Source organism: Myxocyprinus asiaticus, chromosome 12, assembly GCF_019703515.2.
Source record: "Myxocyprinus asiaticus isolate MX2 ecotype Aquarium Trade chromosome 12, UBuf_Myxa_2, whole genome shotgun sequence".
Classification (NCBI taxonomy): Eukaryota; Metazoa; Chordata; class Actinopteri; order Cypriniformes; family Catostomidae; genus Myxocyprinus; species Myxocyprinus asiaticus.
This window is the reverse complement of record NC_059355.1, coordinates 29,288,533-29,306,358: the sequence shown is the minus strand read 5'-3', so window position 1 is coordinate 29,306,358 and position 17,826 is coordinate 29,288,533. Positions and strand designations below refer to the sequence as shown.

The window sequence follows — 17,826 nt, the reverse complement described above, 5'->3', positions numbered from 1 at the left end:
CTGTTTCCTGTACAGAGCCTATGCGGTTTTCACGTAACAAACGAACGGAGGTTGCACAATGCACATGCGCGGCCAACACAAAATGAATGAATCACTCTCTGAGACTACTCGTTCTTCTGAGTCACATAAAAGGTTCGTTCAAAATGAACGAATCGTTCATGAATGACCCATCTCTAGAAAAGAGTTTTGCAAGCGCGAGGGGTTATGCGGGTCTACCTGCTCCTAGTAACCAATCAAATGAGGTTTTCGTTGACCGGTTTACTCTGACCAGTTTACACAAATCTACTCTGCACATGCAAATCATTTAGGCACAATTTTACCTTCATAGCAATGGGTTATTTTGACCCGGCAGCTTGGGTTGGCTATGGTGAATTTTACTGTCAGTGACAATGACCCAGCCATTAACCCAGCAAAGTTGGGTTAAAAAAATAACCCAGCAAAGTTTAGAGTGTTCTAGTTCTATGGACATGTTGTAAAAAAGCAGATTGCATTACATTATTACTTACTTCATTACAATATTTGACGCATTTATTTAATAAAATATTGATATTCAAAAAGGGTGCTATTTAATTTATATAGATTATTTGTACATATATTAAACTCATCATTGCAGCCTTTCTTATGAAATTTTAGGGTAAGCCGAGCTTCCTGTGTAGTATTAAAGCAAAGCACACACCACTACTAGTTATGCCCCTGGTGAAGGCTAATAGCCAACAAGAATGTAAAGTCACTCCAGTCCCCTCTTTTTATCATGGCCCTCTATCTCACCTGACAGGCTGCTCCTCCTGGGAACTCATGGAGGCCTGGCCAGCATCAGGCTCCACAGAGCCCTCTGCCACCTCTGCCTGAGCCCCGTCACCTTGCTCCCCAGTAGCAGCAGCCTCCTCCTGGGCCGTTTCACTCTCCTCTCCCTGCTCCACCTCAGGCTCCGAGCTATCCACCTCCTCCCCCTCGTCCTGATCCTCCTCCCCACTGGAGTCCTCACTGGAGGTGGTCTCATAGCTGGACACACGGACAACCTGAGTCAAGAGGGTTCTTTTTATTTAGCCCATTTTGTAGGGCAAACCTTCAATTATCCAGATTACCTTTAAAGGGATAGTTCACCAAAAAATTTAAATTCTCTCATCATTTACTCACCCTCATGCCATCCCAGATGTGCATGACTTTCTTTCTTCTGCGGAAAACAGGCAGTCATTCACATCTGGGATGGTATGCGGGTGAGTAAATGATGAGAGAATTTTCATTTTCCAGTGAACTATCCCTTTAAATCAGTCAAAACTGAGTTGTGGGTCAGGTAGTATTTGTGACATGTTTAGTGAATGTTTATGTGCTTTCAACACAGTCTGTTCTTTACCATTTATGGCAAACAGATGTAATTAGTCTGCTGTGAATGGACATACAAATGCAAGAATGTTTATTCAAGCTGTTCAAATGAGAGGGACCTATATGGGATCTCTGAGGAGTTCTTGTGTGGTTCATTCTGAAGAATGCTGCTCCTTCATTGGATGTTTTTAGATAGGCAGGAGGAATGGCATTCCCTTAATTACACAAGGACATGGGTAAATGGAGGCCTATAGCTGTGGGTCAGGTGACTATACATTTATTAGGGCATCGAGTATGAGGGCCTCTTTTGAGTACTTCACATTAGAGACAAGGGGTCCATGCATAGGTTGTTTGTCATAGAAGAAGACCACACAGGCTTAACAGGATTGCTCTGTGGCTACTATCTGAGTAACCATGATTTACTAATGTGATTAATGTAATAAAATAGCTTTGAATCACATTATGTAAGGGATAATGTACAGTCATCCAGTTGTTATCACACAATAAACCCTGACAGGGTGATCAGGAGCCCGATGCGAAGCGGAAGGGTCTTGTATCACCCTGATGGAGTTTATTTTACACGGCTACTAACCAAATAAATAAATACATGGATATAAAATATTGATTTGCGTTGAAATTATGTAATTTGAGAAGAAAGAAATCACTGAACAGCTGGAATCAACCTCCGGTTTGCGTCAGAGGTCTGTTGGTGTTTATTTTGTGAAAATCACTGTCTGACTCCTCAATATTCAGCCTCTTACAAACTTGCAAATAAATAAATAAAATGGACATGAAACAATGATTTGTGCTGAAATTATGTAATTGTGAGAAGAAATAAATCGCTGAACAGCTAAAATCCACCTCCGGTTTGCGTCAGAGTTCTGTTGGTGTTTATTTTGTGAAAATGACCATCTGACTCCTCAATAATCAGCCTATTACAGGACTACTTGATGAATAAATAAATAAATAAATGGACATGAAACATTGATTTGTGCTGAAATTATGTAATTATGTGAGAAGAAATAAATCGCTGAACAGCTGAAATCAACCTCCGGTTTGCGTCAGAGTTCTGTTGGTTTTGGGGGCCTGGGTAGCTCAGTGGTAAAAGACGCTGGCTACCACCCCTGGAGTTCGCTAGTTCGCAAGTTCGAATCCCAGGGCGTGCTGAGTGACTCCAGCCAGGTCTCCTAAGCAACCAAATTGGCCCGGTTGCTAGGGAGGGTAGATTCACATGGGGTAACCTCCTCGTGGTCGCTATAATGTGGCTCGTTGTCGGTGGGGCGCCTGGTGAGTTGAGCGCGGATGCCGTGGTGGATGGCGTGAAGCCCGCACATGCGCTATGTCTCCGTGGCAATGCGCTCAACAAGTTGATAGTCTCGGACGCGGAGGCAGCTGGGATTCATCCTCCGCCACCCGGATTGAGGCAAATCACTACGCGACCACAAGGACTTAAAAATCAAAAAAATCAAAAATCAAAAAAGTCACAATCAAAAGTAACAGTCAGTCTCTGGTGTGGCCACCAGCTGCATTAATTACTTCAGTGCATCTCCTCCTCATGGACTGCACCAGATTTGCCAGTTCTTCCTGTGAGATGTTACCCCACTCTTCCACCAAGGCACTTGCAAGTTCCTGGACATTTCTGGGGGGAATGGCCCTAGCCCTCACCCTCCGATCCAACAGGTCCCAGACGTGCTCAATGGGATTGAGATCCAGGATCTTCGCTGGTCATGGCAGAATACTGACATTCCTGTCTTCCAGGAAATCACACACAGAATGAGCAGTATGGCTGGTGGCATTGTCATGCTGGAGGGTCATGTCAGGATGAGCCTGCAGGAAGGGTACCACGTGATGGAGGAGGATGTCTTCCCTGTAATGCAAAGCATTGAGATTGCTTGCAATGACAACAAGCTCAGTCCAATGATGTGGTGACACACCGCCCTAGACCATGACGGACCCTCCACCTCCAAATCGATCCCACTCCAGAGTACAGGCCTTGGTGTAATGCTCATTCATTCGATGATAAACACGGGTCCGACCATCACTCCTGGTGAGACAAAACCGCGACTCATCAGTGAAGAGCACTTTTTGCCAGTCCTGTCTCTTCCAGCGAAGGTGAGTTTGTGCCCATAGGCGACGTTGTTGCCGGTGATGTCTGGAAAGGACCTGCCTTACAACAGGCCTACAAGCCCTCAGTCCAGCCTCTCTCAGCCTATTGCAGAAAGTCTGAGCACTGATGGAGGGATTGTGCATTCCTGGTGTAACTTGGGGTAGTTGTTGTTGCCATCCTGTACCTGTCCCGCAGGTGTGATATTCGGATGTACCAATCCTGTGCAGTTGTTGTTACACATGGTCTGCCACTGCGAGGATAATCAGCTGTCCTTCCTGTCTCCCTGTATTGCACACAGCACCTTTCCCCTCCCTGAGGGGAAAATGTGTGCTTTTTTGGCCCACGTGAGTACCCGGGGCCAGTGAACCCTGGATATCTTTCCTCTTCAGCCCTGCGGCAGGTGAATTGGGCAGAGGAATTCGATGCCAGGCCCAGTACTTGCGTTAGTATGCCGTGTCAGGTCAGCCCCTGTACTGGGATAGGTGCTCCATATGTGTTGGTTGCCTATATTGATTGCAGTACAGACATTGCAATTTATTGCCCTGGCCACATCTGCAGTCCTCATGCCTCCATGCAGCATGCCTAAGGCACGTTTACGCAGATGAGCAGGGACCCTGGGCATCTTTCTTTTGGTGTATTTCAGAGTCAGTAGAAAGGTCTCTTTAGTGTCCTAAGTTTTTATAACTTTGACCTTAATTGCCTACTATCTGTAAGTTGTTAGTGTCTTAAAGACCGTTCCACAGGTGCATGTTCATTAATTGTTTATGGTTCACTGAACAAGCATAGAAAACATTGTTTAAACCCTTTACAATAAAGATCTGTAAAGTTATTTGTACTTTTACAAAATTATCATTAAAATACAGTGTCCTGAAAAAGGGACGTTTCTTTTTTTTGCTGTGTTTATTTCATAACTAAATACATACAGTACGTAATGGCAATTTGACAGAGAACGACAAGATGGACAGCAAATGATGGAGATAGATACTGCTGTTTGTTCTTGGCTGACAGCACTATACAGCCAAATGGAATAATGTTGTGGTGGTTTGTTAAAGACTGTGTGCAAATTCAGAAATCACCAGTTGTCATCTAACAACAGCAGTCCAAGGCCTTTCTCGGGATAACCACAGTCTATCAGACACAACCCATCAAATCTGCCAACACTGCTCACAGGACCAGTGTGAGTATTTTCAAAGAATACTTCAACACACCAATATAAATTAAAGGAATAGTTCATCCAAACATGAAAATTCTGTTGTAATTTACTCACCCTCATGTCATGACATACCTGTATGACTTTCTTTCTTCAGCAGAACACAAAAATATAAAGTATAATGAAGATCCCTTGTCCGTATTTTTTAATGCAAGAAGTTGTGTTTTTTAGCACTAAAATCAATGTAAATTCTAATTTGTTGTGAACAAGCTTCTATCACGCACCAATGAACGTGCAATGGATGTCAAGATTTTCTCTGAAAAATTACTTAAACTTCAGGCTGTTTTTCACCTAAACCCTACCATATTCCTTTAGAAGACTTAAAGCTGAATACTTTCTTCTATCCCAGCTTGATATGCAGAGACAACTATAAGTAAGCCATTCATATGTAAATGTTCTGTTAATTGTAAGCAGTGTGTTTCTGTGGCGCTTTGAAGATTGCTGCATTTGTTTTGAGCAACCCGCTTAGACCCACCCCAACAATGTTACTATCTCTTTGTTTGACCAAAGGCAGATGGGGTGCGTATTCAGAAAACTGATTTGATAACATTGTTTATTTTTGCAATTCTGTTTAGTGGCGCTAGTGCCGCAGAAATTACATACTTCAGCTTTAAAATTTGATGCATGAGTCATACACTTTACGGGTCCTTTTAAAGCTTTAAAGTGAGGCACTATCCACTACCATTGTATTAAAAATACAGACCAGGATAAAAAAAAAAAAACATCTCCTTTTGTGTTCTGCATAAGAACGGAAGTCATACAGGTTTGGAACCTCATGAGGGTGAATACATTATGACAGAATATTCATTTTTTGGTGTAGTATTACTTTAAGAGTCTTACTTGATACTTGATGCTAAATTAACTGTTCTGGAAATAACTATTCAAGCATATTTCCAGCTAACTTCTAAATTAGGTCCTAACTGTTTTAGCCACAAGTTATCTTTGCAAAATCTTTCCTGTTCAAGCAAGCAAAAAAGAAAATAAGATAAGGTCCGACATTATATAGGTCTTCTATCATTTGCTGATAAACTTAAAAATATTCAGTCAATAGTAAACAAACTGTACACGATACAGTGCTGACACGCATAAAACTAATGTGACATAAATAGGCTTCAGATTTTTGTGGTCTTCAACACAACTTATTTTGTTAAACAAAAATACAATTTTAAATTAGCCTAAACCAAAGAGGCTAAAGTTCAGCATTCTTTATTCCATCCACATTAAAATGTATTAAGAAACATTTTAATTTAATGAATAAGTTCATGACTCTGTACTTCAATAATGAGTATTTTAATTACTTTGCAATATAAGCATCAAAACAAAGTATGTAAATACATTAATATGGTATTATTCTGGGGGGCCTGGGTAGCTCAGCGAGTATTGATGCTGACCACCACCTCTGGAGCCACGAGTTCGAATCCAGGGTGTGCTGAGTGATTCCAGCCAGGACTCCTAAGCAACCAAATTGGCCCGGTTGCTAGGGAGGGTAGAGTCACATGGGGTAACCTCCTCATAGTCACGATTAGCGGTTCTCGCTCTCAGTGGGGCACGTGGTAAGTTGTGCATGGATCGTGGAGAGTAGCATGAGCCTCCACATGCGGAGTCTCCGCGGTGTCATACACAACGAGCCACGTGAAAAGATGCATGGATTGGCAGTCTCAGAAGCGGAGGCAACTGAGACTTGTCCTCCACCACCCAGATTGAGGTGAGTAACCGCACCACCACGAGGACCAACTAAGTAGTGGGAATTGGGCATTCCAAATTGGGAGAAAAGGGGATAAAAATAAAAAATAAAAATATGGTATTATAACCCAGGCTTCAAATGCAACATTCGATTTTATACAATATGTATACAGGGGTACTCACTCTCTTAATTTAACAAGAGGCCCTTGGTCTGAAAGGTTAAGACCCCTGGTTTAGCTGATAGGCCTGTTCTATTCTGATCAGCTGTATGGAAAGCCATCTGTTTTGCCAGCTCTATCAGGATAATTATCATATTGTTGAAGGCTGGTCAAATACAGCTGAGACAGAACCATCTCTGCTGCCAAGCTAAACAAATTATTTAGCACACAGTGATAGGCGGACAGACAGAGAGACAGCAAGAATATATAGAGAGAGAAAGAGAAAGAACTTTGTTTTCTGTCATCCAACTGGCCTCACTCATCATGCTAAAGCATTTACAGAAAACAATGCAGACACCTCATGGCCCATTTCTAACAAAGCACTGTGATGAAGGATGAAACAGATTAAAGGGTTGCAAAGATACAAGCTGGACATATATTGTTATGTGATGTCATGGATGTTGATGAAACACTCATCCTTCAACACTTTACATGAAAACACCATCAACTGTGATTATTGTATAATTGCTGAGTTTTGTGGCTTTTAGACCATGCTATTAGCTTTGAAGGCATCTTTATGCTAATGTACTGTTAATGCCTTATTACGTAAAACATTGTTTTATAACTTTAACACAGATGGTGATTTTATGAAAAGCATTACCATTAACCATGGAATGCAAAACTTTTCTGTTTCAAGCAGGCAAATATGTAAAAAATGTTTAAAAAATAATGCAAAGATATCATACCCTCCGTTTACGCCAACAAACTTCAAGTTCTTCTTCGCTCCTCCATTGCCCTGCTTGTCAGGACAGTCATTTTTCTTCATGATAGATTTTAGGCCTGATATGGGGGAGATGGTCAGATATGTTAAAATGTAAGCCATTCCTATTCAACACTCACCGAACTCTGTGCACTTTGCAGTCCATTTGACTGACCTGAAAATAAAGCATAGTCTAGGTAGGAGAAGGACAATCTTTTTTAAAACTGTTCATAATAAGAAACATATCCTAAATTAATTCTTCATTCTTTAGAAAATCTAAATAATGTGCCTTATTAGTATGTGCTCCTGTTTGATCATTTATTACCCTGATGAAACTAAATTGATCTTAGAGACTATTGGCGTCAATGGTTTCTACAATCTACTTAGGCTTACGATGCTTTTGGGAAACACAGCGCTGGTCTGTTTGCTGGTTTAATGGGTGTATTAGGCACTTGGAAGTCCAGCTAAGCCAAATTAAACCAGCTAAGACTAGCAAACCAGCTTTTCTTAAGCGTTGTTTTTTTTTTTTTTTTTTTTTTTTTTTTTAGCAGGGACTGCGGTTTTTGAATTTATAAGAGTAGTTTCAACCCTTAATAAACATATTTAGTTTTAAAGATAATATGCAGATTCCTGAATATACTGTATATGTTACAGCATTCCTTTTCTAGAAGTAATATGAAAGACAAACTGCTGAAACTTTAACATGCTGTGCTCCACAGAATGGGAAGTCATCAATAATGTAATACACCAAACTGTCAAAACAACTGTTCCAGTCACAGAGGAACTGATGTTTAATTAGGAAATGCTCTCATAAAGAGAGCTGCCACAGAACATTCTCATCAATCACAACACAAAATGTTTATAGAGGGTTGTTTCCATGTGTCTTTGTTTGTTGCAGAGAACAGAGGTGCATAACAAGCAGTGGAGCCTGTGGATGCAATTTCAACAAAACACGACTGATCAAATAATCTTGAACGCTTCCCCAATTTGGCAAAAAACTCACAGTCTCATGAGACTATGAGCATTCCACAGTACGTGATTAGTTTGAATCAAAATTAGTCAGGAAACTATCCTTACTGGTAAGGCAGGTTGCTTTTAATTGAATAAATGATAAATGGTAAATAAATTATAGCATTAAATAGAATCGCTACCCAATGTAGAAAGTAAATACCTGTTAAGAACTGAAGAGCAGATTAAACAACAGTGGTTGCACAAATAGTAAAGGATGCCAATATTTATGAGACCACAAAATCTTGTAAGCAATGCACTATGAGCCAGATGCTTTTAAGGGTGCTTTCACACTAGCACTTTTGGTGCACACCCGAGTTCGAATGACGTCAGATTTCGGTTCGTATGGGTGGTGTGAACGCTGTTTTCCGAACTCGAATGCGCACCCGAGTCTGCTTGAAAAGGTGGTCTGGGGTTCGGATCATCTGAACTCCGGTGCAGTTCATGCTATTATGAATGCAATCATACCAAATCAAGGAAGTGAACCGCTATTGATGACGTATAATTCATGTCTTTGCAGGCTCCAGATCACAATTATTATGGTTTAATGAATTTCTCATTCCAGCTTGTGTCCAAATAAATCACCTTCACAGAGCAGACTACATTCTTCACACCTCTTGCAACGCATCAGCGGGCTTGTGGCAGACAAACGCTAATATTCTTCACATTATTGCACATTCAATGCATCCATGGCTGACAAACATAATTGTCATTTTGTGCATGTAAAGTTTTGGTGGTAAATCCAAAGAGATGAATACTTTAATAACACAGCAAAGCTGATGTCTTCTTGAGTTGTTGTCAAGTTACAGTGATAAACAGCTGCCGTTTGTACTCACGTTGATGATGTAATCGGACCACGGTACAGACCCAAAAAATATGATGTGAACAGTGACCAGCGGGGGAAGGGGGAAGGGGGAGGAAACGAACTCTGGTTTGGTCCAAGCAATCAAACCAAGTGTGAAAGCACCCTAAAATGTCAACACAAATATCCATATAATCTTGGCATACAGTAAGCAACTTCAAAATCAAAGCATTGTAGTACAACTTGGTCTCTGCATGGCAACAGACTTTCTGTGCGAGTTTCTGTGCAAGCAAAAATATGCATACCGGTAGTTGAACTTATTATTTCAAGTTGGCTTTGTCCAACAACATACAGTATGTTTTAGCTTTTCGTTGTCAACACAGGCTTTGCCTGACTCTTAAAGCCTGCACTTCAAACTCATTGAGGAAAAGGCCTATTTCATACACCTCACGTATCCAGCTCGCAAGTGGTATGTATTTATTTTGGCAGCCATATTAACAGGTTACAGCATTCACACAACATGCATAAACAGTGCAGCAGAAGCATTCCTCTGGCACTGACTATTATCAGCAGAATGTTTTCATAGTATGTGCATGCTTAGCAGAAAAGTGTGGAAATGCTCTGTAAACTAAATTATCTTTTGCAATATGCTGTTATGAAGCTACATAAAATAATGGAAATAAATACTTCTGTACATTGACAAGCCACACAGATAGCACTTTCTATACAGTAAGTCTGACTGAATCTTAGCCATTTACATATGCAGTTTAGCACACTTTGGGCTTTGTGAAAATCAATTACCTACTGGTTGCTATTGTGTTTTTTCATGACAATTAAGTTCGTAAAAGTTTTCAAAGGTCCACTCCAGATAACATTTAAAAATGCATGGCTTAATTAAAAAAAAAAAAAAAAAAAAAAATATATATATATATATATATATATATATATATATATATATATATATATATATATATATATATATATATATATATAGAAGGCACATGAATGACAAAATAGAAAGAAGGGACTTCACCCTACCTGACTGACGTGCAGACCCTCCTTTCTGAACAGGTGAGTAGAAGGCAGACAGTGCACTAAGGGAACCTCTCAGGTGGCTTTGAATGGAGCTTATTTTAGAGGCATGAGGTTTCTGGGAGCACTCTGATTTTGCATCCTGGCCCCCACTTCCTAAGCTAGCCCACTGCTCATTGAGAAGCCCCTGTATACGATTAACAACCTGACCAATTGCAGCCGGAGAAGCAGAGGCCTCTGGCGCCCGCTGAGACTGAAGGTGGGGTTCCTCTCCTTGTGTGTCCTTATGCTCCTGTTGTGTTTGTAAACCTGTACTTTTTTCAACTCTTGTTTTGTCTGATACTGTGATTTCAACACCTGTGTTCTCAACAGATTCTTCCTCTGCGACTAAGGGCTTAGATACTTCACTTTCACTGGCCACAGTCTCAATCATGACACTTTCTACCATTACATATTCTTCAATGTAACTCTCTGCAACCACGTTTTCACTGACCTCAGTATCTCTAATCTGACTTGATACACTATCTTTGATATCACCCTCTGTTTCATTGTCTTCTATGGCATCTATGTTCCCTAACACTTCAGAGACTTCTGCATGACTGATACCTTCAATATTTTCCTGGACTTCAGTTTCCACTGCACAGTCACACATGACAATTTCTACTCCCACAATTTTCTCTGCTGTAGTGACTTGTGCTAAGACTTCGATGTCTCTTGCTTCCACAACATTTGTCTGAGTGCTCGAGCATTTTGTGTCTGTTTCTTTGGGACCAACATCTGGTTGAGGTTCTGTTGAGATTGCTTTCTCCAGGACACTTTTGCTGTCTGTACTGACTGATGCATCACAAGTGACAGCTGGTTCAGGAATTGTCTCCAAAGGAACTTGAGTTTTTTGCTCCTTAACTCTGTCCATCAGTTCCTGTATTCTCTTATCCTTTTGTCTATTCTCATCCATCTGCTCCCTCAGTATTGTCTTTGTCTTTTCCAGTTCACAACTGGCCTTGCTTAAAGTTTCTTCTAAAGTTTTCAGTTTTACTTCTAGCTCCTGGTTTGTGAAAAGATTCTGTTCATCAGATTGGGAGATTGTATTATCTGCAATTATAATTTCACTTGATCCCTCAACATTCTCAGCTTTTTCAGCATCTCCTTGAGTGGACGTACATTCAAATGTAGCAACTGATTCCTCTAATTCTAAAATCCCTTCTGACACTGTGGACTGTTTATCTTCTAACAAAGTCTCTGATGATTTTTCCTGCTTTTCAACTCGCTCTGAAACATTCTCTGATGCTTCTGATTGAAGTGTAGAATCCTGCAAAAGTCTCTCCGACTCCTCTGGATCAGTAGGAGTTTCTGCCTTCTCTATGAGTATCAGTGGGACAGACACCAAAGCTGGCATGTGTTCATTATTTGACTCTGTATCAGTTACCAGTTCATATTTGTCCGACTCTTGCTCTACAATATTCTGTGCCACAAGGTTTTGTTTCTCTGCCTGTTGTTCTGTGGTTTTGTCTGACTGAACTACTTGATCCATTCCATGATCAGATGTAGTGTCCTTGGAAAGAGAGGAAGTATCTGTCTGCTCTATTTTAACTGGAGGAACACCTTTGTCTTGTAGTTCACTTTGAGGAACCTTGCTCTCCAAATGCAAAGAGATCTTTTGTTCGGACTGTTGTTGCAGAATTCTTTGAAGCAGTTGCTCTCTCTCCGCTCTAAGAGAGCATATTTGAGACCTCAGCTCTGGGATGGTCCTGACTTGCTCCTCTAACTCTCGGACCCTTTTCAGTGCAGCTGTTATCTGTTGGTGTAAGCTGGCCCTGTCCTGGGGAACACTGCCTCTCCTGTCGCCACTGTCCGCCGGCCGAAAAAGTTTCTCTGCTAAGCCATTTTGCGTTTGGAAACTCTGTTCATCAGTTGAGTCTGATCCTTTCTGGTGTGGGATATTAACAGGCATGCTGGAGGCTCTAAACAGGTGAGGCCTGACATTAATGCCCATAGACTGTTCATTGGAGGTCTGTATTTGAGACTCTTCCCCAGCCTTGGGAGAAGGGAGATAAGTACTCACAGGCACTTTTGACTGGCTGGCAGGGGAGCTTCCACTACTGCTACCACTAGTGGCATCACTGGCTCGGAACTCGAAAAGCTGCTGGACTTCAGTGACACGCGACTTGGGTTTTGATCCTAAAGTGGAAGTATTGGCCCACGTATCTTTGGCTAGAGGTCGAGCGTCATGCCCAGGAAGGCTGAAGTTGCGTGGCAGTGTGCTGTATTTTGGGCCCCTGTTCTTGCGCTGGATGTGCACCCTCTTGATTGTGTTCCCCTTCTCGATGTCATCTACATATTTCAAGAAGTCCAGATCCAGGTGAAACCCATATGGCGTCTCTACAGAATACGGCAGCTGTTTACTCTGCAGTCCACTCTCAGATGTCTTGGAAGGAAAGCCATTGGCTGAAATACAAGGCACGTGATCACACATTTTGGATTCTTGGCTTGTAATTCCAATTCAAGCAGGCATTGTATAATGGAGCATATGGAGAATAATTAGACAAGACAACAAATCAGTTGATGGATCTCATCAATGCACAAGGATTTGGAAGACATGAAATGCAAACACACTTTTGCTTTGCCAACTCATGCCTAATGAAGAGGTGCAAGAATACATTTACAATTTTTTTTTCTCCCATTTTCTCCCCAATTTGGAATGCCCAATACCCAATGTGCTCTAAGTCCTTGTGGCGGCGTAGTGACTCGCCTCAATCCAGGTGGCAGAGGACGAATCTCAGTTGCCTCCGTGTCTGAGACATCTTATCATGTGGCCTGTTGAGTGCGTTACCGCGGAGACATAGCGCGTGTGGAGGCTTCACGCTATTCTCCGCGGCATCCACACACAACTCATCACGTGCCCCACCGAGAGCGAGAACCACATCATAGCGACCACGAGAAGGTTTCCCCATGTGACTCTACCCTCCCTAGCAACCGGGCCAATTTGGTTGCTTAGGAGACCTGGCTGGAGTCACTCAGCACGCCCTGGATTCGAACTTGTGACTACAGGGGTGATAGTCAGTGTCTTTATTCGCTGAGCTACCCAGGCCCCTGAGTTACATTTACACATTTTGAGAAACGACTAAAATTAGTCTGGGATTCTTACCACTTTTCTTATCCATTATTTTTGTTTTTGCAGTGTCGTGGAATCTGTTGTAAATGCTGAAACCCTGTTGAAAGATCAAAACAAACAGACTTATTATACGTTCTTTTTTATCAGTCATCTTATAGCTCAATGACAACAATATTTTCAGTTTGTACAAAATTAAGTAAATTGTAATTCATGATGATTTGAAAATTCCCGTAAGAGAAAAAAAAATTACAGTACACTTCCTATGCAATGTTTTACCTGAGAAAAACATAGATGTTTATGCTATTTAAAAATCTCACACTACTTATTCAAAGCACAATGACATCTACATTTTATTTAATTCACTCCAGATGGGGAAACTAGAAGCTGAGGCTCATGCTTTATGTGGGGTTGATTTAGGCAATGGAAAACAATTTTGCCATTTCAGATTTAAGATACTTCAGGGGCTTACGTAAGGCCGCTGATCAAAATACATCATGTTAAAACTCACTGAATACACCCTCAGGCTTCAGGTCTGCAGATTTTTCTGGATTAGTTGGGAAAATATGTGCACTGTCATATTTTGAAGTCACTCTATCTCATATCAATGTGTTGAACAACATATTACAGACAAAAAGATAGTCTCACCTTACATTGTGAGAAAAATAACTGCACGTCTTTGGTTTAGTATGTGAACACTTACTTTTCATATGTCACAACAGAAACACTAAAAATTATGTAAATCTAAAGCAGCACCATAGGCTGCCCTTTAAGTTTACTTTAAAAAAAATTTAATGATCTCAATTTATTATTACTGTGCTATTTCTAAACAGTTATACTGTATGTAACTATGTATCCAAAAGAGCCTTTGAGATGCAATAATATAGTCAAATGATACATAAAATGTAAACCTTCTGCTGGTGAAGATGATCCTTCTCATACCTTTTGCTTCAGTGGAACCATAGTCAAATCCCACAGGGCTTGTTTGCTGATCTTAACTATGCATGGCACTTATGGGAGAAAGATCACTCAAAGATGTGTCATCTGGCTCTGATTTCACTGTTGCAATTTGGGCCAGAGCTTTGGAATTCAAGCTAAGGAGGGTTTGGACTATTTGGAAAAAGGATTTTTTTCAAAGGTGCTATTTGCCATGTCTCATGAAAGCTGGATCATGGGATAGCAGATGGATGTCCTGACTGGTATAGATAAAAATCAGATGCGGACATATTCAGTAAAATCATACCTCTCGACCTCTTGTTACAACAAAGTTACAACAAAAATATTTGCATTGAGCTTTGCACCATCAAGAACATAGTCTTTGGGTTAAGCTGTTTCCTGTTTGAAAGCTGTATATCAGTAAGTCAAACAGGGATAGAAAAATGCCTTGGTTGCTGTTTAGAAATGGGCTCTGAGCCATGGTTTGGTTGAGAACTCAAGCGCAAAGCATTCCGAAGCAAGAGGTATAATAACAGAGTGCCGACACAGCATTTGGTGATACAAGCATCAGTCAACTTGCTACCATGATTTCCTTTCACAATACATTCACTTTAGAGAATAATGTTTAAAAATCGATACTATCGTGAAAGAAAAATGGGGTAGTGTGGCATAGTGGTAAAAGGAAATTTATCCAAAAAAAAAATTCTGTCAATATTCAATCACCCTCATGTTGTTCCAAACATGTATGACTTTCTTTCTTACTTTTACATAAAAGCAGAGGTCAGGCAGAATATTAGCCTCAGTCACCATTCACTTTCATTGTATCTTTTTCCATACTATGAAAGTGAATGGTAACTGAGGCTAATATTCAGCTTAACATTTGCTTTTGTGTTCCACGTAAGAAGGCAAAACAGATTTGGAACAACGTGAGAGTTAGTAAATGGCAGAATTTAAATTTTTGAATGAACTGTCCCTTTAACATAAGGTTGCTCCAGTGGGACTGTCCCCTGTAATAAGTGTACTATAAGTCACTTTTGATTAAAACGTTTACTAAATGACTAGTTACTAAATCTACAAAGCCCTCCAACAGATATTTACAGTAAATTGTGAAAGCGCAATAGGTCTTAAAAGTTAATTTGCAAGTAAAAGTCATAATGGCCACTGAAATGTACAGTATACTGACATTGGGTGACCAAACGTCTCAATAAAATCAGGACAGTCCCAATTTAACAAGTCATGCCCTGCATCCCAACAGAATTACAGCCGGATCGCCATTTGCCCCAATAATTAGTCTTAGCTTTAGTTTGATTTAAGTAATGTTTTCAACTGACATCACTGTGATTCGTGCTTTTTCCATCATGGGAAACCAGCAGCAGTGTGTTGTGTAGCCTTAATAGTGTGCTCCAGACAACTCAGAACTCTAAAGTTTGCCTTCTCCTACTAGAAAATAATGACTGGAACACCGCTCAAAGTCAGACATCTGACTTGTGAAGTTGGAGTAGATCGAGTAACCCTGAACTCAGCTAGAAGCATGATTTGACGTCATTTAAAAAATGGCGACGACCAATGAGCATAACACAGAGCTGGGTTTTGTAAAACATAAAAACAAACTTTTAAATATTTTCATTGCATGAAATGTATGAACATGCAATATACAAGATATGCAAGCATTTATTGTTTTGCCACAATTTGCATAACAACATAACAACAATCTCAAAAACATTGTGAATCATAGCGCCATCATGTGGTGTGTACATGTGACGTGACATGTGATTGTCTGGAACACATTAAGGTAGGTAGTGGGAAATTTCTACTCTGGTATTCCCACCTCTGATTTAGTCTGGAAAGTAGCATAAGCACAGAACAAGAGTGGGCAGGGTATGTCAGTTTTTGACTCATTAATAGAATGGTAGCAATTACATAAAGAACTACATATGTTGCTTCCTTCCTAAAAATATGGAGATGTTAGTTGAAAACATCTGGAGCACACAAAATGTGTATAAGCTGGCATTTGACAAAGTAATTTAAATTAACTAATTACTTAAAAAAATCAAACTTACTGTACTCACTTTTGAAAATGTGACAGTTTCCATTGCCAGTCATCTTATAAACATTAGGAGGAGAATTCTTAAGCTGGTCAGCAAAACCTCTGCGTCTCAATATCAACATTACGTTTGACTTGTTGTAGTGTGTCCAAAAATCAGATGTATCCAAGCCATTTTCAATAAACAATACTTCTTTAATCTCCTTTCCATTATTTACAAGCTTGAATTAAAACAAAAACCAAAATAAAACCAGGTTGAATTAAAATTGCATTGTGTTTTGCACGTTTATAATATCACAAGACACGTTGCACTGCACACACTTTCCACCAGACCACACCTCTGGCGTGTTCCAATTTTTATTACAGTCATCTGGTCATCCTAACTAAAATATTTCCAAATTCATTGTAAGTTGTGAAGCCACCAAATGCTATTGCTTCAACAATGGTAATTAAGGGGGGCCTGGGTAGCTCAGCGAGTATTGACACTGACTACCACCCCTGGAATCACGAGTTCAAATCCAGGGTGTGCTGAGTGACTCCAGCCAGGTCTTCTAATCAACCAAATTGTCCCGGTTGCTAGGGAGTGTAGAGTCACATGGGGTAACATCCTCGTGGTCGCAATTAAGTGGTTCTCACTCTCAATGGGGCACGTCTTAAGTTGTGCATGGATCGCGGAGAGTAGCACGAGCCTCCACATGCTGTGAGTCTCCGCGTTGTCATGCACAGCGAGCCATGTGATAAGATGCGTGGATTGACTGTCTCAGAATCGGAGGCAACTGAGACTTGTCCTCTGCCACCCAGATTGAGGTGAGTAACCGCGCCACCACGAGGACCTAGTAAGTAGTGGGAATTGGGCATTCCAAAATTGGAGAGAAAAGGGGATATAATTTAAAAAAACAACAACAAAAAAACAATGTTAATTAAGGAAATATTGAGCATCTTAATTAGATTCCTCAGTGTACAAACAGCCAGCATTTATCCCAGGATTCCGCTCAAGGCAAACCCCATATAACAGTGCGAGTCTGAGCTTGACTGACAGTTGAATCCCCAGAATCCGACACACTGCAGAAAGCATAGAAAATGTACAGATTTTTAATTCCTCTTGGAGAAGGAAGGAACAAGGCAGGGACAGCATGGGATAAGGGGCATCCCCAACCCAAGAAATGTTTAATGCGATCCAAATACACACCTGTTCTTGATCTTAATAAGCCAGAGTTGGAATGCAGCTTGTAATTGCTGAGTAAAGTGAGGCCTAGCCCCTTGTCAATTATCTACATGGAACAGAGGAACACAACCCTGCCTATTTAATTAGATACTGAAAGAGAGAGAGAGAGAGAGAATAAGTAAGGAAGTGAGTGGGAGATAAAAAGAGAGATGGCAAATTGTGGTCCCTGGAGAGAAATTACTTTAATAAGACTTCTATTATTTGAGTGAATACAGACTTAATCAGTTTATGCATTTGATTATACATTTATTATACACATTATTATAAACAATTATTGGATTTTGAGTTTTATGGTTGTCTCAAGATCACCTTTACTTTGAAAGATAACTTTTAGTGAAGCTCATGTTTAAAATCAACTGTTTTCATTGTGCCTTTCAAATAATCCCAATTAAATTACACAGAATACACCAAGCATGATATACCTTTTTA

General features: G+C 40.5%; 1 protein-coding gene across 8 annotated transcripts in view; it reads right to left on the bottom strand.

The window, feature by feature from the left end:
• Nucleotides 1-17,826, bottom strand: part of LOC127449050 (KN motif and ankyrin repeat domain-containing protein 4-like) — a 79,580-nt gene that overhangs the window by 13,261 nt on the left and 48,493 nt on the right. For 6 of the 8 annotated variants that reach the window (XR_007898644.1, XR_007898645.1, XM_051712147.1 and 3 more), the window contains 4 exons: nt 13,229-13,292; nt 10,090-12,528; nt 7,228-7,321; nt 769-1,002 (listed from right to left, as the gene is read on the bottom strand). Coding sequence is in view for 6 of the 8 variants with exons in the window: in XM_051712146.1 (XP_051568106.1) it covers nt 769-1,002; nt 7,228-7,321; nt 10,090-12,528; nt 13,229-13,292 (2,831 nt within the window). In the remaining 2 variants the exon portion in view is untranslated. Of the gene's footprint in view, nt 1-768; nt 1,003-7,227; nt 7,322-10,089; nt 12,529-13,228; nt 13,293-13,703; nt 13,758-17,826 lie in introns of those variants that run through there. The other 2 variants (XM_051712150.1, XM_051712151.1) reach the window with 2 other exon arrangements.